The sequence below is a fragment of the mitochondrial genome of Sus scrofa, assembly GCF_000003025.6.
Source record: "Sus scrofa mitochondrion, complete genome".
Taxonomy (NCBI): domain Eukaryota; kingdom Metazoa; phylum Chordata; class Mammalia; order Artiodactyla; family Suidae; genus Sus; species Sus scrofa.
Genome location: NC_000845.1, coordinates 481 through 16,613, shown reverse-complemented (window position 1 = coordinate 16,613; position 16,133 = coordinate 481). Strand labels below are relative to the sequence as shown.

General features: G+C 39.5%; 13 protein-coding genes and 24 non-coding genes across 37 annotated transcripts, besides 2 other annotated features; 9 read left to right on the top strand and 28 right to left on the bottom strand. All coding sequences in view use genetic code 2, as the record gives it.

Moving 5' to 3' along the window:
- Nucleotides 1-64, top strand: KEF22_t22. The gene has a single exon. It is a non-coding gene; the product is annotated as a tRNA-Pro (tRNA).
- KEF22_t21 lies at nucleotides 65-132 on the bottom strand. The gene has a single exon. It is a non-coding gene; the product is annotated as a tRNA-Thr (tRNA).
- CYTB (cytochrome b) lies at nucleotides 133-1,272 on the bottom strand. The gene has a single exon. The coding sequence runs from the start codon at nucleotides 1,270-1,272 to the stop codon at nucleotides 133-135; it is 1,140 nt and encodes a 379-aa protein (NP_008646.1).
- A 6-nt stretch (nucleotides 1,273-1,278) lies between these two features.
- Nucleotides 1,279-1,347, top strand: KEF22_t20. The gene has a single exon. It is a non-coding gene; the product is annotated as a tRNA-Glu (tRNA).
- Nucleotides 1,348-1,875, top strand: ND6 (NADH dehydrogenase subunit 6). The gene has a single exon. It carries the CDS (start codon nucleotides 1,348-1,350, stop codon nucleotides 1,873-1,875), a length of 528 nt encoding a protein of 175 aa, NP_008645.1.
- ND5 (NADH dehydrogenase subunit 5) lies at nucleotides 1,859-3,679 on the bottom strand. Its single transcript has one exon. The coding sequence runs from the start codon at nucleotides 3,677-3,679 to the stop codon at nucleotides 1,859-1,861; it is 1,821 nt and encodes a 606-aa protein (NP_008644.1).
- KEF22_t19 lies at nucleotides 3,680-3,749 on the bottom strand. Its single transcript has one exon. It is a non-coding gene; the product is annotated as a tRNA-Leu (tRNA).
- On the bottom strand, nucleotides 3,750-3,808 carry KEF22_t18. Its single transcript has one exon. It is a non-coding gene; the product is annotated as a tRNA-Ser (tRNA).
- On the bottom strand, nucleotides 3,809-3,877 carry KEF22_t17. Its single transcript has one exon. It is a non-coding gene; the product is annotated as a tRNA-His (tRNA).
- On the bottom strand, nucleotides 3,878-5,255 carry ND4 (NADH dehydrogenase subunit 4). The gene has a single exon. A coding segment is annotated over exon 1 (1,378 nt).
- On the bottom strand, nucleotides 5,249-5,545 carry ND4L (NADH dehydrogenase subunit 4L). Its single transcript has one exon. The coding sequence runs from the start codon at nucleotides 5,543-5,545 to the stop codon at nucleotides 5,249-5,251; it is 297 nt and encodes a 98-aa protein (NP_008642.1).
- Nucleotides 5,546-5,614, bottom strand: KEF22_t16. The gene has a single exon. It is a non-coding gene; the product is annotated as a tRNA-Arg (tRNA).
- Nucleotide 5,615: 1 nt separating this feature from the next.
- ND3 (NADH dehydrogenase subunit 3) lies at nucleotides 5,616-5,961 on the bottom strand. The gene has a single exon. A coding segment is annotated over exon 1 (346 nt).
- On the bottom strand, nucleotides 5,962-6,030 carry KEF22_t15. Its single transcript has one exon. It is a non-coding gene; the product is annotated as a tRNA-Gly (tRNA).
- On the bottom strand, nucleotides 6,031-6,814 carry COX3 (cytochrome c oxidase subunit III). Its single transcript has one exon. A coding segment is annotated over exon 1 (784 nt).
- On the bottom strand, nucleotides 6,814-7,494 carry ATP6 (ATP synthase F0 subunit 6). Its single transcript has one exon. The coding sequence runs from the start codon at nucleotides 7,492-7,494 to the stop codon at nucleotides 6,814-6,816; it is 681 nt and encodes a 226-aa protein (NP_008639.1).
- On the bottom strand, nucleotides 7,452-7,655 carry ATP8 (ATP synthase F0 subunit 8). Its single transcript has one exon. The coding sequence runs from the start codon at nucleotides 7,653-7,655 to the stop codon at nucleotides 7,452-7,454; it is 204 nt and encodes a 67-aa protein (NP_008638.1).
- A 1-nt stretch (nucleotide 7,656) lies between these two features.
- Nucleotides 7,657-7,723, bottom strand: KEF22_t14. Its single transcript has one exon. It is a non-coding gene; the product is annotated as a tRNA-Lys (tRNA).
- COX2 (cytochrome c oxidase subunit II) lies at nucleotides 7,724-8,411 on the bottom strand. The gene has a single exon. A coding segment is annotated over exon 1 (688 nt).
- Nucleotides 8,412-8,479, bottom strand: KEF22_t13. Its single transcript has one exon. It is a non-coding gene; the product is annotated as a tRNA-Asp (tRNA).
- A 5-nt stretch (nucleotides 8,480-8,484) lies between these two features.
- KEF22_t12 lies at nucleotides 8,485-8,555 on the top strand. Its single transcript has one exon. It is a non-coding gene; the product is annotated as a tRNA-Ser (tRNA).
- A 3-nt stretch (nucleotides 8,556-8,558) lies between these two features.
- On the bottom strand, nucleotides 8,559-10,103 carry COX1 (cytochrome c oxidase subunit I). The gene has a single exon. It carries the CDS (start codon nucleotides 10,101-10,103, stop codon nucleotides 8,559-8,561), a length of 1,545 nt encoding a protein of 514 aa, NP_008636.1.
- A 1-nt stretch (nucleotide 10,104) lies between these two features.
- Nucleotides 10,105-10,170, top strand: KEF22_t11. Its single transcript has one exon. It is a non-coding gene; the product is annotated as a tRNA-Tyr (tRNA).
- Nucleotides 10,170-10,235, top strand: KEF22_t10. The gene has a single exon. It is a non-coding gene; the product is annotated as a tRNA-Cys (tRNA).
- A 32-nt stretch (nucleotides 10,236-10,267) lies between these two features.
- KEF22_t09 lies at nucleotides 10,268-10,342 on the top strand. Its single transcript has one exon. It is a non-coding gene; the product is annotated as a tRNA-Asn (tRNA).
- A 1-nt stretch (nucleotide 10,343) lies between these two features.
- On the top strand, nucleotides 10,344-10,411 carry KEF22_t08. The gene has a single exon. It is a non-coding gene; the product is annotated as a tRNA-Ala (tRNA).
- Nucleotides 10,412-10,417: 6 nt separating this feature from the next.
- KEF22_t07 lies at nucleotides 10,418-10,485 on the bottom strand. The gene has a single exon. It is a non-coding gene; the product is annotated as a tRNA-Trp (tRNA).
- On the bottom strand, nucleotides 10,486-11,527 carry ND2 (NADH dehydrogenase subunit 2). Its single transcript has one exon. A coding segment is annotated over exon 1 (1,042 nt).
- Nucleotides 11,528-11,597, bottom strand: KEF22_t06. The gene has a single exon. It is a non-coding gene; the product is annotated as a tRNA-Met (tRNA).
- Nucleotide 11,598: 1 nt separating this feature from the next.
- Nucleotides 11,599-11,671, top strand: KEF22_t05. Its single transcript has one exon. It is a non-coding gene; the product is annotated as a tRNA-Gln (tRNA).
- On the bottom strand, nucleotides 11,669-11,737 carry KEF22_t04. Its single transcript has one exon. It is a non-coding gene; the product is annotated as a tRNA-Ile (tRNA).
- On the bottom strand, nucleotides 11,738-12,692 carry ND1 (NADH dehydrogenase subunit 1). Its single transcript has one exon. A coding segment is annotated over exon 1 (955 nt).
- Nucleotides 12,693-12,694: 2 nt separating this feature from the next.
- KEF22_t03 lies at nucleotides 12,695-12,769 on the bottom strand. The gene has a single exon. It is a non-coding gene; the product is annotated as a tRNA-Leu (tRNA).
- Nucleotides 12,770-14,340, bottom strand: KEF22_r01. The gene has a single exon. It is a non-coding gene; the product is annotated as a 16S ribosomal RNA (ribosomal RNA).
- Nucleotides 14,341-14,408, bottom strand: KEF22_t02. Its single transcript has one exon. It is a non-coding gene; the product is annotated as a tRNA-Val (tRNA).
- KEF22_r02 lies at nucleotides 14,409-15,368 on the bottom strand. The gene has a single exon. It is a non-coding gene; the product is annotated as a 12S ribosomal RNA (ribosomal RNA).
- Nucleotides 15,369-15,438, bottom strand: KEF22_t01. Its single transcript has one exon. It is a non-coding gene; the product is annotated as a tRNA-Phe (tRNA).
- Nucleotides 15,439-16,133: part of a D loop that runs on past the window's edge.
- Nucleotides 15,778-15,907: a repeat region.

Here is a 16,133-nt window from a genome sequence, read left to right as displayed (position 1 = left end):
CAGGGAATAATTTAGTTAGAATTTCAGCTTTGGGTGCTGATGGCGGAGTTAGTCTCCTTCCTTGAGTCTTGGGGAGGGGTGGCCCTCCTTTTCTGGTTTACAAGACCAGGGTATTTTATATACTACGAAGACTCTTCATTTTAATAGGTTGTTTTCGATGATGCTAGTGATTGGTATCAATACTAGAATGATTAGGAAGTATAAGATGGAGGCTAGTTGGCCGATGATGATGAACGGGTGTTCTACGGGTTGTCCTCCAATTCATGTTAGTGTAATGAGGTCTGCTACTAGTATTCAGAATAGGCATTGACTTAGTGGTCGAAATATTATGCTTCGTTGTTTGGATGTGTGTAGTATGGGCATTAAAATTAGGATTAGGATGGAGGCTACTAGGGCCAACACTCCACCTAGTTTATTAGGAATTGAACGTAGAATAGCGTAGGCGAATAAGAAATATCATTCTGGTTTAATATGGGGTGGGGTGTTTAGTGGGTTTGCTGGGGTGTAGTTGTCTGGGTCTCCTAGTAGGTCTGGTGAGAATAGTACAAGGATTAGTAGGATTAGTATTATAAATAAGGCTCCTAGAATGTCTTTAATAGTGTAGTATGGGTGAAATGGAATTTTGTCTATGTCTGATGAGATTCCGGTAGGGTTGTTGGATCCGGTTTCGTGCAGGAATAGGAGATGTACGGCTGCGAGGGCGGTAATGATGAATGGCAGGATAAAGTGGAAGGCGAAGAATCGTGTGAGGGTTGCTTTGTCGACGGAAAAGCCCCCTCAGATTCATTCTACGAGGTCTGTTCCGATATAAGGGATAGCTGATAGTAGATTTGTGATGACCGTAGCTCCTCAGAATGATATTTGTCCTCAGGGCAGGACGTAGCCTATGAAGGCTGTTGCTATAACGGTAAATAGTAGGACTACTCCAATGTTTCATGTTTCTAGGAATATATAGGATCCGTAGTATAGACCTCGGCCTACGTGGATGAATAGGCAAATAAAGAATATGGATGCTCCGTTTGCATGTAGATAGCGAATAACTCATCCGTAATTTACGTCTCGACAAATGTGTGTAACTGATGAGAAAGCTGTTGTTGTGTCTGATGTGTAATGTATTGCTAAGAACAGGCCTGTTAGGATTTGCAAGATTAGGCAGATGCCTAAGAGGGAACCGAAGTTTCATCATGATGAGATGTTTGAGGGGGCTGGGAGGTCAATGAATGCGTTGTTGATAATTTTTATTAGTGGGTGTGATTTTCGGATGTTGGTCATATTAAGGTTCTTGTAGTTGAAGTACAACGATGATTTTTCATGTCATTGGTCGTGGTTAAATTCCATGTGAGAATAATGACAATGTATATTGCATTTATTTTAAGTACTATTTTTGTTATTGGGTTTGTTGGTTTTTCTTCTAAGCCCTCTCCTATTTATGGTGGACTTGGGTTGATTGTAAGTGGTGGAGTTGGTTGTGGTATTGTATTGAATTTTGGTGGGTCTTTTTTAGGTTTAATGGTGTTTTTGATTTATTTGGGGGGTATGTTGGTGGTTTTTGGTTATACTACTGCTATGGCTACTGAGATGTATCCTGAGGTTTGAGTTTCTAATAAGACTGTTTTTGGAGCATTTGTTTCTGGTTTAATAATGGAGTTTTGTATGGTTTATTATGCGTTGAAGGAAGAGGAAGTAGAAATTATCTTTAAGTTTAATGGGCTTGGGGATTGAGTAATTTATGATACGGGTGATTCGGGGTTTTTTAGTGAGGAAGCTATGGGGATTGCTGCTTTATATAGTTATGGTACTTGATTAGTTATTGTTACTGGTTGATCATTGCTTATTGGAGTTGTTGTTATTATAGAGATTACTCGTGGTAATTAAATAGTGTTATGCTGATTATAATAGTGATTAGGAAGGAGAGAAAGTATAGTTTGATTAGGCCTTTTTGATTTGATACTATGATTGATATTTTTATTTGGATGAAAGAGGTTGTTTTTGGTAGAATAGTTTCTAGTCAAATTAAGTCTAGTAATGATGATGCGGATTTTTGGCTTATAGATAGGTTGTGGTATGTTGGTAGGCGGTGTATGATGGAGGGATAATATCCTAGTATGTTGGAAAATTTGTATGTTTGTGAGGGGTATTTAAATTTCAGGTAGTAGGTTGTGTTGTTTAGCTCTAGGGCTAGTATGAATCCTATGATGGTTACGATTAGGGCTGTTATTTTTATGTAAAGGGGTATTGTTGTGTTTGGTACTGTTATTGGTGGGATGTTGTTGGAGATGATAAAGCCAGCGAAAATGCTTCCGATTAAAAGGCGTTTAATAGAGTTAATTAGTAGGGGGTTATTTTCATTAATTAGGACTAGGGGTGGGAAACGTGGTTTCCCTAGGAATGCAAAGAAGATAATTCGAGTGCTGTAGGCAGCGGTTAGGGATGTGGCAATTAATGTTATTAGTAGGGCTCAGGCGTTTGTGTAGGATATATTTACTGCTTCAATGATAAGGTCTTTTGAGTAGAATCCTGTGAGATAAGGCATTCCTGTTAATGCCAGGCTTCCAATAATTAGTGCTGTTGTTGTGAATGGTATTGCTTTATACAGTCCGCCTATTTTTCGGATGTCTTGTTCGTCATTGAGGCTGTGGATAATGGATCCGGAGCATATGAATAGTATTGCTTTGAAGAAAGCGTGCATGCAGATGTGAAGAAATGCTAGGTGGGGTTGGTTGATGCCGATTGTCACTATTATCAAGCCTAGTTGGCTTGAAGTTGAGAAGGCTACGATTTTTTTGATATCATTTTGTGTGATTGCACATAGTGCTGTAAATAAGGTGGTGATAGCTCCTAGGCATAGTGTTATAGTTTGAACTAGTTTGTTAGTTTCTATTAAGGGGTAGAAGCGGATGAGTAGAAATACCCCTGCTACTACTATTGTACTGGAGTGTAGTAATGCTGATACGGGAGTTGGGCCTTCTATTGCTGAGGGCAATCAGGGATGTAGTCCGAATTGAGCTGATTTTCCTGCTGCAGCTAGGAGTAGGCCGATTAATGGTATGTTTGGGCATTCATTGTTTAGTATAAAGATTTGTTGAAGATCTCATGCGTTTGAGTGGGTTAGGAATCATGCTATGGATAGGACAAATCCAATGTCTCCGATGCGGTTGTATAGGATTGCTTGTAGTGCAGCTGTGTTGGCGTCTGTTCGTCCGTGTCATCATCCAATTAGCAGGAATGATATAATTCCTACGCCTTCTCATCCGATAAATAGTTGGAAGAGGTTGTTGGCGGTTACGAGGATTATTATAGTGATTAAGAATAGTACTAGGTATTTAAAGAATCGGTTGATGAAGGGGTCTGAGTGTATGTATCATATGGAGAATTCTATAATTGATCATGTGACGAATAGTGCTACGGGAATGAATATTACTGAGAAATAGTCTATTTTAAAGCTAAGAGAGAGTTCTACGGTCTGTAGGGTTATTCAATGTCAGTTTGAAATGATTATTTCTTGGCCTGTGTGTATAAATATTAGTAAGGGGACTAGGCTGAGAGTGAAGGCGTAGGATACGGTGGTTTTTACGTAGTTAGGGTAAAGGTTAGTTTTGTAGATGTTTGAGTTGGATATTATAATTGGGATGGTTAGAATAATTAGTGTGGTTAATGTGAGTGAGGCGAATGGGTTTATTACTTTTATTTGGAGTTGCACCAATTTTTTGGTTCCTAAGACCAACGGATAGCTGTTATCCTTTAAAAGTTGAAAAAGCCACATTTTTAAGTGTGGAAGCATGAGTTAGCAGTTCTTGCAAACTTTTTCGGTAGATAAGAATATTTAATTTTCTATTACTAGATTCACAATCTAGGGTTTTTATTAAACTATATCTACAGTAAAGGGGTCCTAGGATTATTTTAGGGTTTAAGGTCAGTAGTAGTAGTGGTAGAATATGTAGGGCTATGAGGGCGTTTTCTCGTGTGAATGAGGCTTTGATGTTGTTAATGTGGTGGGTGTATTTTCCTCGTTGTGTAGTAATTAGTATGTAGAGAGAGTAGAGGGCTGTAATTATTATGTTTATTCCTATGAGAATAATTGTGATGTTGGATCATGAAAATGATGCTGTGATGATAAATAATTCTCCGATTAGATTGATGGATGGGGGTAGGGCTAGGTTTGTGAGGCTTGCTATTAGTCATCATGTTGCTATGAGTGGTAGGAGTGTTTGCAGTCCTCGGGCCAGGATTATGGTTCGGCTGTGTACTCGTTCATAGTTAGTGTTGGCTAGGCAGAATAGTATGGAGGATGTTAGTCCGTGGGCAATTATGAGAGCTGTGGCCCCTATGAAGCTTCAAGGGGTTTGAATTATGATTGCTACGATTACAAGTGCTATATGACTTACTGATGAATAGGCGATTAAGGATTTTAGGTCGGTTTGACGTAAGCAGATAGAGCTGGTTATGATTATGCCTCATATGGAAAGCATGAGGAATGGATAGGCTATGTAGTTTGTTAGTGGGTTTAGAATAGTAGTGATTCGCATTATGCCATAGCCTCCGAGTTTTAGCAGTACGGCTGCAAGTACTATTGAACCTGCAATGGGGGCTTCTACATGGGCTTTTGGCAGTCAAAGATGGAGTCCGTACAGAGGTATTTTTACTATGAAGGCTATGATGCATGCTAATCATATAAAAATGTTTGATCAAGAGTTGGATAATGGGTGGGATCAGTAATGGATAATTAAGAAGTTTAGTGAGCCTGTGGTATTTTGGATATAAACTAGTGCTACTAGCAGTGGTAGGGATCCTGCTAGGGTGTAGAATAGGAAATAAAGTCCTGCATTGAGTCGTTCTGTTTGGTTTCCTCAGCGTGTGATGATAATTAGTGTGGGTACTAGTGTTGCTTCGAATAGGATATAGAATAGGATTAGTTCGGTGGCGGTGAAGGTTATAATTAGGAATAGTTGTAGTAGGATTAGTATGGTAATATATAGTTTTTTTCGGGTTGTGGTTTCTTTTGATAGGTGAGATTGGCTAGCTATTAGTATAAGGGGGAGGAGTCATGTGGTTAGAACTAGTAGGGGTGCTGATAGTGAGTCGGAGAAGAATGTTAAGGAAAAATTAAGGCTGTTTTCGCCTAGTTGGTTTAGTAGGGATAGACTGATCAGGCTAATGAGGAGACTATGTACTGTTGCATTGATTCAGATTATGTTGTGTTTAGATATTCATGTTATGGGTAGTAGTATTGTTGTTGGGATAATAATTTTTAGCATTGTAAAAGGTTTAAGTTTTGGACGTAATCGGTACCGTATGTGTTGGATACTATTACTAGTAGTGACAGGCCTAGTGCAGCTTCGCAGGCTGCAAACACTAGTAAAATAATGGGTATTATGTTAGCTAGGGTGAAGTGTGTGTTTAGGATAATTAGAGTCGATATGATGAATAGTGATAGTATCATTCCTTCTAGGCATAGTAGTGAAGATATTAAGTGAGATCGATATATAAGTAACCCTGCAAGGGCGATCGCGAATGCTATAATGATGTTTATATATACTAATGGCACTTGATAATTATGAAGTAAATCATAGTCTAATGAGTCGAAATCATTTGTTTTGTTTTAAACTAATTATCATATTCTGCTCATTCTAGGCCTTTTTGGGTTCATTCGTATGCTAGGCTTGCTGCTAGTAGGATAAGAAGGAATAGTGCTATTGTAAGTATTGTTTTTAGATTGTTTGTTTGGGATGCTCATGGTAGGGGAAGGAGAAGGGCGATTTCTAGATCAAAAAGGAGAAATGTAATGGCTACTAGGAAAAATTTTATTGAGAATGGGAGGCGTGCTGATCCTATGGGGTCAAATCCACATTCATATGGGCTTGTTTTTTCTGAATATGCGTTTAGTTGGGGTAGTCAGAATGCGATTAGTACGAGTAGGGAGGCTAGGGTTACGTTTGTGAGTAGTGTTAGTATAATATTTATTACTCTTTTTCGGAGTTTACCGAAACTGATTGATTGGAAGTCAATTGTACTACTTAATACTAAAAGAGTAGGATCCTCATCAATAGATTGATACGTAAAGGAATAGTCAAACTACATCTACGAAGTGTCAGTATCAGGCTGCGGCTTCAAAGCCGAAGTGGTGGTTGGATGTGAAGTGGAATTTTAGTTGTCGTAGTAAGCATACTGCTAGGAAAGTAGATCCGATGATTACGTGCAACCCGTGAAACCCTGTAGCCACAAAGAAAGTGGATCCATACACTCCGTCGGAGATTGTGAATGGTGCTTCGTAATATTCTGAGGCTTGGAGGAGGGTGAAGTATACGCCTAGTGCAATGGTGATGGATAGTGCTTGGATTATGTGTTTTCGGTCCCCTTCTATTAGGCTGTGATGGGCTCAGGTAATGGATACTCCTGAGGCGAGGAGGATTGAGGTGTTTAGTAGGGGTACTTCTAGGGGGTTTAGTGGGTGAATTCCTGTTGGTGGTCAGCAACCTCCTAATTCGGGTGTTGGTGCTAGGCTTGAGTGGTAGAAAGCTCAAAAGAATCCAGTGAAGAACAGAACCTCGGAAATAATAAATAAAATTATACCGTATCGTAAGCCTTTTTGGACAACTGATGTGTGGTGGCCTTGGAAAGTGCTCTCTCGAATAATGTCTCGTCACCATTGGTATATTGTCAAAGTATTGGTTAATAGTCCTAGAGATAGTAAGAGTATAGAGTTAAAGTGGAATCATATAGTTAGGCCTGATGTTATTAAAAGGGCTGATAGGGCTCCGGTAAGTGGTCATGGGCTTGGGTTTACTATGTGGTATGCATGTGTTTGGTGGGTCATTATGTATTGTCGTGTAGGTATAAGCTTACTAGCAGTGTAAACACATAAGCTTGGATCAGAGCTACTGCAAATTCAAGAATAGTTAATAGAATGAGGATAGTAAATGTGATAAAAGCTGTTATAGTGTTGATGTTGAGTAGTGCTAATGTGGCCCCTCCAATTAGATGAATTAATAGGTGCCCTGCTGTAATGTTGGCTGTCAGTCGTACGGCTAGGGCTACTGGTTGAATAAATAGGCTAATAGTTTCAATAATTACGAGCATAGGAATTAATAGGGCGGGTGTTCCTTGTGGTAGAAAGTGGGCTAGTGATGTTTTGGTTTTATAGCGGAATCCTGTGAATACGGTTGCTGATCATAGGGGGATTGCTATACCCAGGTTTATTGATAGTTGTGTGGTGGGTGTGAATGAGTGTGGTAGTAGGCCTAGGATGTTTGTTGAGCCGATGAATATAATTAGAGATATAAGTATTAGTGATCAGGTTTGGCCTTTTTGGTTGTGAATAGCTATTATTTGTTTGGATGTTAGTTGGATTAATCATTGTTGGATCGAGATTGTGCGGTTATTAATGAGTCGTTTGGGTGTTGGGAATAGTAAGCTTGGGAATATAATAATTAAGGTGACAATAGGTAGTCCTATTATCGTGGGGGCAATAAAAGAGGCAAATAGATTTTCGTTCATTTTATTTCTCAAGGGGTGCTATGTTTTTGAGTTTTGAGTTCAATTGATTCTGGGCTTGCTGGGTATGAGTAGTTTGAGATTTTTAGTTGGAATAAAATAAATAATGTTATAATTATTGATGTAATTGTAATGAATCATGTGGATGTATCTAGTTGTGGCATACCATTGAGGGGAGATTTAGGCTCCCGATCTCTAACTTAAAAGGTTAGTGCTGACTAGCTTCTCAATGAACCTGTTAATATTGATGTTGACCATTTTTCGAAGTACTTTAATGGGACAAGTTCAAGTACAATGGGCATGAAGCTGTGGTTTGATCCACAGATTTCTGAGCACTGTCCGTAATAAAGGCCAGGTCGTGTGGATATTAGAGTTGTTTGGTTTAGTCGTCCTGGGATAGCATCTGTTTTTAAACCGAGGGATGGGACGGCTCATGAGTGCAGTACGTCTTCAGAGGATACTAATATTCGGATTGTTATTTCTATTGGTAGAACAACTCGATTGTCTACTTCTAGTAGTCGTATTTCTCCAGGTTTAAGATCTGATGTGGGGATTATATATGAGTCAAAGGTGAGGTCTTCATAGTCTGTATACTCGTAGCTTCAGTATCATTGATGTCCTATGGTTTTTACGGTTAAGGCTGGGTTATTAATTTCGTCTATTATATAAAGGATTCGTAATGATGGAAGGGCAATAAGAATTAGAATAATAGCGGGTAGGATTGTTCAAATTGTTTCTACTTCTTGGGCATCCATTGTGCTAGTGTGTGTCAGTTTTGTTGTTAGTATGAGTGAAATGATATATAACACTAAAGAGCTGATTAAGAATACGATTATTAAGGTGTGATCGTGAAAGTGTAGGAGTTCTTCTATGATGGGTGAAGTGGCGTCTTGGAAGCCTAGTTGGAAAGGGTAAGCCATAGAGGCATATAGGGCTTTCACCTATAATATAACTTCGACAAAGTTATGTAATATTTTACTAATACCTCGATTATCGAGAAAGACATAGTGGTTATGACGTTGGCTTGAAACCAGTGGGAGAGGGTTCGATTCCTTCCTTTCTTATGCTTATTTTAGGTTGATATATGTTGGTTCTTCAAATGTGTGATAGGGAGGAGGACATCCGTGTAGTCATTCTAGGTTTGTGCTTGTCAGTTCTACTGCAGATACTTCTCGTTTTGATGCGAATGCTTCTCAGATAATGAAGATTATTAATATCACTGCTGTTAGTGAGATGAATGAGCCTATTGAGGAAATAGTATTTCATGCTGTGTATGCGTCAGGATAATCGGAGTATCGTCGAGGTATTCCGGATAGTCCTAGAAAGTGTTGTGGAAAGAATGTTATATTTACTCCTACGAATATGATTACAAAGTGAATTTTTGCTCATGCTTGGTTGAGTGTGTACCCGGAGAATAGGGGGAATCAGTGAACAAAGCCCCCTATAATGGCGAACACTGCTCCTATAGATAAGACATAGTGGAAGTGTGCGACTACATAATATGTATCATGTAATACAATGTCTAGGGAGGAATTAGCTAGTACAATGCCCGTTAGACCTCCTACGGTGAATAGGAAGATGAAGCCCAGAGCTCATAGTATTGCGGGTGATCATTTAATATTGCCGCCGTGCAGGGTAGCTAATCAACTAAATACTTTTACTCCAGTGGGAATAGCAATGATTATTGTAGCAGATGTAAAGTATGCTCGGGTATCTACGTCTATTCCTACGGTGAATATGTGGTGAGCCCATACAATAAAACCTAAGAATCCAATGGACATTATGGCTCATACTATGCCTATATATCCAAATGGTTCTTTTTTACCTGAATAGTAGGTTACAATGTGGGAGATTATTCCGAATCCTGGTAAGATGAGAATGTATACTTCTGGGTGTCCGAAAAATCAGAACAAGTGTTGATAAAGGATAGGGTCTCCACCACCTGCTGGATCAAAAAAGGTTGTGTTCAGGTTGCGGTCTGTCAGTAGTATAGTAATGCCAGCTGCTAGAACTGGCAGGGATAGTAGAAGTAGTACGGCTGTGATTAGTACTGATCAGACAAACAGGGGTGTTTGGTATTGAGACATTGCGGGGGGTTTTATGTTAATAATTGTGGTAATGAAATTAATAGCCCCTAGGATTGATGATACACCTGCAAGGTGTAGGGAGAAAATTGTTAAATCAACTGAAGCCCCTGCATGGGCTAAGTTTCCAGCTAAAGGTGGGTATACAGTTCATCCAGTACCCGCTCCGGCTTCTACTATTGAGGATGCCAGAAGTAATAGGAAGGATGGTGGAAGTAGTCAGAAACTTATGTTGTTTATACGTGGAAAGGCCATATCGGGAGCTCCGATTATTAGCGGTACGAGTCAGTTACCAAAACCCCCAATCATAATGGGTATTACTATAAAGAAGATTATTACAAAGGCATGAGCTGTAACAATTACATTATAGATTTGATCATCGCCAAGTAGGGTTCCGGGCTGACCTAGTTCAGCGCGAATTAGTAGGCTCAAGGCAGTGCCCACTATTCCTGCTCAGGCACCAAATAGTAGGTACAGGGTGCCGATGTCTTTGTGGTTTGTTGAGTATAGTCAACGATTTACGAACATAGGTAAAATGGCTGAGTAAGCATTAGACTGTAAATCTAAAGACAGAGGTTAAGCCCTCTTTTTGCCAGTTCCGTGGTGAATATCATGTTGAATTGCAAATTCAAAGAAGCAGCTTCAATTCTGCCGGGACTTCTCCCGCCTTTTTTTTCCTGCGGCGGGAGAAGTAGATTGAAGCCAGTTGATTAGGGTGTTTAGCTGTTAACTAAAAGTTTCGTGGGTATGTAATCCCACCAATCTAGTGAGGACTTAGCTTAATTAAAGTGTTTGATTTGCATTCAATTGATGTAGGATAAGTCCTGCAGTCCTTAGGTTTTCAGGAGTTAAGTACTTTGTACTTACTTAGAGCTTTGAAGGCTCTTGGTCTGTGTTAACCTAAATTCCTAGTTTAGGGACGAGAGGGCTGGTGTTATAGGTAGGACTAGTGTTGATAATACAATTATTGTGGGAAGTAATTTTATTTGTTTTGTGTGTTCGAATTGTCATTTTATTTTTATGTTGTTGGTGGATGGGAACATAGTCAGTGAGGAGGAGTAGGCTAGTCGTATGTAGAAATAGAGGTTTAGCAGTGCTGTTATTGCTATGAGTGTTGGCATGATGATGCTTTCATTTTTTGTTATTTCTTGAATAATTATTCATTTTGGCATAAATCCTGATAGTGGAGGCAGGCCTCCTATTGAGAGTAGGGTTACTATTATTAGGCTTGTGATGACGGGTATTTTGTTTCATGTATGGGATAGGGATAAAGTTGTGGTTGCTGAGCTGTGGATTAATAGTATGAATATTGCTAGTGTTATTGTGATGTAAATTAGTAGGTTTAAGATTGTTATGGTTGTGTTGTATGGTAATACTGCTGTCATTCATCCTATGTGTGCGATTGATGAGTATGCTATGATTTTTCGAAGTTGGGTTTGATTTAGCCCTCCTCACCCTCCGATTAAAATTGATAATATGGCTATAGTTAGTATTAGGTTTGGGTTGATTGATTGTGAGATTTGGCATAGTACTGATAATGGGGCTAGTTTTTGTCATGTTAGTAACAGTAGGCCTGCTTGTAGTGAAATGCCTTGGGTTACTTCTGGGACTCAGAAGTGGAAAGGTGAGAGTCCTAGTTTTATGGCTAGGGCCATGGTTATTATTGTTATTGCTACTGGGTTAAATATTTTTGTAATGGTCCATTGGCCAGAATATAGGAGGTTGATGATGATGGCTATTATTAGTATTATGGAGGCTGTGGCTTGTGTTAGGAAATATTTTGTGGCTGCTTCTGTGGCTCGTGGGTTAAAATTTTTTATTAATACTGGGATTATTGCTAATAGGTTTATTTCGAATCCGATTCAGATGAGTAGTCAGTGTGAGCTGATTATTACTAGTATGGTTCCGGACATTACTGTTATGATAAGGGTAGTGTAGATAATGGGATTAATTAGTATGGGAAGGGTATGAACCAACATTTTCGGGGTATGGGCCCGATAGCTTAGCTTAGCTGACCTTACTGTAGAATGTGGTGTATTTTGGTAGCACGGAGAATTTTGAATTCTCAGGTTTAGGTTCGAGTCCTATTGTTCTAGAAATAAGAGGGTTTGAACCTCTATTTTTTACTCTATCAAAGTAACTCTTTTATCAGACATATTTCTATGATTGTGGGGGAATGCTTGCTGTTATAATAGGGAGTGAGATGTGTCATATACATAGAGCTAGTGTTAGGGGCAGGAAGCTTTTTCATAGTAAATGTATTAGTTGGTCGTATCGGAATCGTGGGTATGATGCTCGGATTCATAGGAAGGTGATTGTTAATGCGAGTGTTTTTAGTACGAAGTTGATTGTATATAGTTCTGGTGTGTGTGGGTCGTGGGATGCTCCTAGGAAGAGAATTGCTGTAAATGCATTTATTATGATGATGTTGGCATATTCTGCTATGAAGAATATGGCGAAAGGTCCGGCTGCATATTCTACGTTAAAGCCTGATACAAGTTCTGACTCTCCTTCTGTAAGGTCGAACGGGGCTCGGTTGGTTTCTGCTAGGGTTGAGATAAATCATATTATGGCTAGGGGTCAGGATGTAAAGATTATTCAAATGTGCTCTTGTGTTGTGATTAGGGTTGATAGAGTATATGATCCATTTATTAGGAGTACTGATAGTAGGATGATTGCTAGTGTTACTTCATATGAGATTGTTTGGGCTACTGCTCGTAGGGCCCCGATGAGTGCGTATTTTGAGTTGGATGCTCATCCTGATCATAGGATAGAGTAGACTGCTAGGCTTGACATGGCTAGCATGAATAGTACTCCTAGATTTATGTTGATTAGAGGGTAGGGTATTGGTAGTGGAACTCATATTGTTAGTGCTAGGGATAAGCCTAGGATTGGTGCAATAATGAACATGGAGATTGAGGATGTGCCTGGTCGTAGGGGTTCTTTGGTGACTAGTTTTAGGGCATCGGCGATGGGTTGGAGTAGCCCGTAGGGGCCTACAACGTTGGGTCCTTTTCGTAGTTGCATATAACCTAGCACTTTTCGTTCTACTAGGGTGAGGAATGCTACGGCCAGTAGGATAGGAATAATTAGGCTTAGAATATTAATTATGAACATGTTATTAGGGAGAGGAGTTGAACCTCTGGTAATAAAGGTTTAAGTTTTACGCAATTACCGGTCTCTGCCACCCTAATGTGCCCTGTTCTAGGGCTGGATTTATTATGAGTTAATTAGGTTAAGATTAAATCATTAATTATCTCTGAGACGCGTTTGTGAGGTTGGTCCCATTTCTCTTGTCCTTTCGTACTGGGAGAAATTTATAATAGATAGAAACCGACCTGGATTGCTCCGGTCTGAACTCAGATCACGTAGGACTTTAATCGTTGAACAAACGAACCTTTAATAGCGGTTGCACCATTTGGGTGTCCTGATCCAACATCGAGGTCGTAAACCCTATTGTCGATAGGAACTCTAGAACAGGATTGCGCTGTTATCCCTAGGGTAACTTGTTCCGTTGATCAAAATTTTGGATCAATAAGTGATGTTATGGTTATTTTGACTGGTTTGTCTAGATTAAAATCACTCGGAGGGTTTTTTGTACTCCGAGGTCACCCCAACCGAAATTGCTAGTCCATGTTAAGTTATGTTTTATCCCTTTGTGGTTGAGTTGTTTAACTTTTGGAATAGTTAATTAAAGCTCCATAGGGTCTTCTCGTCTTATTTTTTTATTCCCGCCTCTTCACGGGAAGGTTAATTTCACTGATTGGAAGTAAGAGACAGTAAAACCCTCGTGTGGCCATTCATACAAGTCCTTATTTGGAGAACAAGTGATTATGCTACCTTTGCACGGTCAGAATACCGCGGCCGTTAAACTGGTGTCACTGGGCAGGCATTGCCTCTAATACTAGTAATGCTAGAGGTGATGTTTTTGGTAAACAGGCGGGGTTTGTGTTTGCCGAGTTCCTTTTACTTCTTTTAATCTTTCCTTGGTGCACTCCTGTGTTGGGTTAACAATGTAATTAATAAACGTTTTAGTGTTGTTTTGGTTTATTGGTTGTTAATTATCAGTATATTATTAGTTACTGATGTAAGCGTGTGCGAGGAGAAAGGCTTCTTGTTACTCATATTGACATTATTGCTTCTATGTTTCGATAGATTAGTCCGGTATTGGGCTAGGAGTTTGTTATTAGTTTTTGGGATTATGTTGGTGAATTTGTTGAGCTTTAACGCTTTCTCAATTGATGGCTGCTTTTAGGCCTACTATGGTAGTATTAAGATTTTACTCTCTAGTCAAGGTTGTATCCGTTTCTAAAAAGCTGTACCTTTTTAGACTATCTCTTAAAAATACATTGGAATTTAAGGTTTTTGGGGTATTTTTAAAGTTGAACTAAAATTCTTTCTCGGACAACCAGCTATCACCAGGCTCGTTAGGCTTTTCACCTCTACCTACAAGTCTTCTCACTATTTTGCCACATAGATGAGTTGGTTCTTTTAAACTGCTCATGGGTAGCTCGTCTGGTTTCGGGGTATCTAGCTAAAGTTCTCTTTGTTAGATTTTTTCTGGTTAAACCATTATGCAAAAGGTAGAAGGGGTAATCTTTGCTTTTTCTTACTTTGAATTTTATTCTTTCATCTATCCCTTACGGTACTATCTCTATAGCGTCAGGATAAAAATTTCTATCTCCTATACTTTAATGTTAGGTGAATGTTTTATTTCATTTTGGTGTATTGTTGTATTTGTTTAGTATGTTGAGCTAGCTTTGGTTCAAAGTACCCATACATTGTGGGATCTTCTAGGTGTAAACTAGGTGCTTTAGTTTAAGCTATGCTTTGGTAATCCAAGCACACTTTCCAGTATGCTTACCTTGTTACGACTTGTCTCTTCTTGCATGGTTGTGTAATTGAATATAGGTTATTTTTATTACTACATGCTTGAGGAGGGTGACGGGCGGTGTGTGCGTGCTTCATGGCCTTATTCAATCAAGCACTCTATTCTCGATTTACTGCTAAATCCTCCTTGGGTTTTTAGTTTCATAAAAACTTTCGTGTGGTGGATATACTCATGTAGAAAATGTAGCCCATTTCTTTCCAACCCATAAGCTACACCTTGACCTAACGTTTTTATGTGCTATGATTGTGCTTACTATTGTTCCTTTTTAGGGTTTGCTGAAGATGGCGGTATATAGGCTGAATTGGCAAGGGTTGGTAAGGTCTATCGGGGTTTATCGATTATAGAACAGGCTCCTCTAGGTGGATGTGAAGCACCGCCAAGTCCTTTGAGTTTTAGGCAGTTGCGAGTAGTACTCTGGCGAATAGTTTTGTTATGTAACTATTTGGGTTTAGGGCTAGGCATAGTGGGGTATCTAATCCCAGTTTGGGTCCTAGCTATCGTGTGTCAGGATTATTAGAGTCACTTTCGTGGGTTATTTTATTTTAACTAGGGCTTTTTACAGCTTAGTTATAATTTAACTCTATTGTGATTTTTTTTCTTAAACACTCTTTACGCCGTGGATCTATTAATTTGGGTTAATCGTATGACCGCGGTGGCTGGCACGAGATTTACCAACTCTAATTAATATAACTTAGTCAAACTTTCGTTCATGGCTTAATTTTTATCACTGCTGTTTCCCGTGGGGGTGTGGTTGAGCAAGGCGTTATGAGCTACCGTTATAGGTGTGCTTGATACCTGCTCCTTTTGATCTTTAAGATCTGGAGGGCATTCTCACCGGGGCGCGGATACTTGCATGTGTAATTTTATTAAGAATTAATAGAAAGGCCAGGACCAAACCTGTGTGTTTATGGAGCTGTGAGGCTCATCTAGGCATTTTCAGTGCCTTGCTTTGATAATTTAAGCTACATTAACTATAAGCTATATTCAGATTGTGGGCGTATACTTAAATAGGTGCATATATTATGGGAGGTTATTGTGTAGTAATTTTAAATTTATTTATGGTAGATTGGCGTAAAAATCTAGGGGGGTAAGTGCCTGCTTTCGTAGCACGTATTTAAGTAAGTGTTTTATAAGATATGGTGGTTTGTGTTGTTAAATGTTGTTTAGTGTAAGTTAGGCTTATTGTATTTGTACACTCTGCTTTGTTTTTGGGGTTTGGCAAGGCGTTATAGGGTGTGTAGAGCATAAGTTTAATGGGGGGTAAGGGGGGTTTGAATGAGCTAATAATTTACCTGCTTATATGCGCGTGTACGCACGTGTACGCACGTGTACGCACGTGTACGCACGTGTACGCACGTGTACGCACGTGTACGCACGTGTACGCACGTGTACGCACGTGTACGCACGTGTACGCACGTGTACGCACGTGTACGCACGTGTATGTACGTTATGTCCCGTAACCATTGACTGAATAGCACCTTGTTTGGATTGTCGTGCCGGATCATGAGTTCCATGAAGTCCAGCTACAATTGATTTGACTGTGTTAGGGCCTTTGACGGCCATGGCTGAGTCTAAGCATCCCCAAAAATTAAAAAATACCAAATGTATGAAACCTCAGTTATGTGTGAGCATGGGCTGATTAGTCATTAGTCCATCGAGATGTCTTA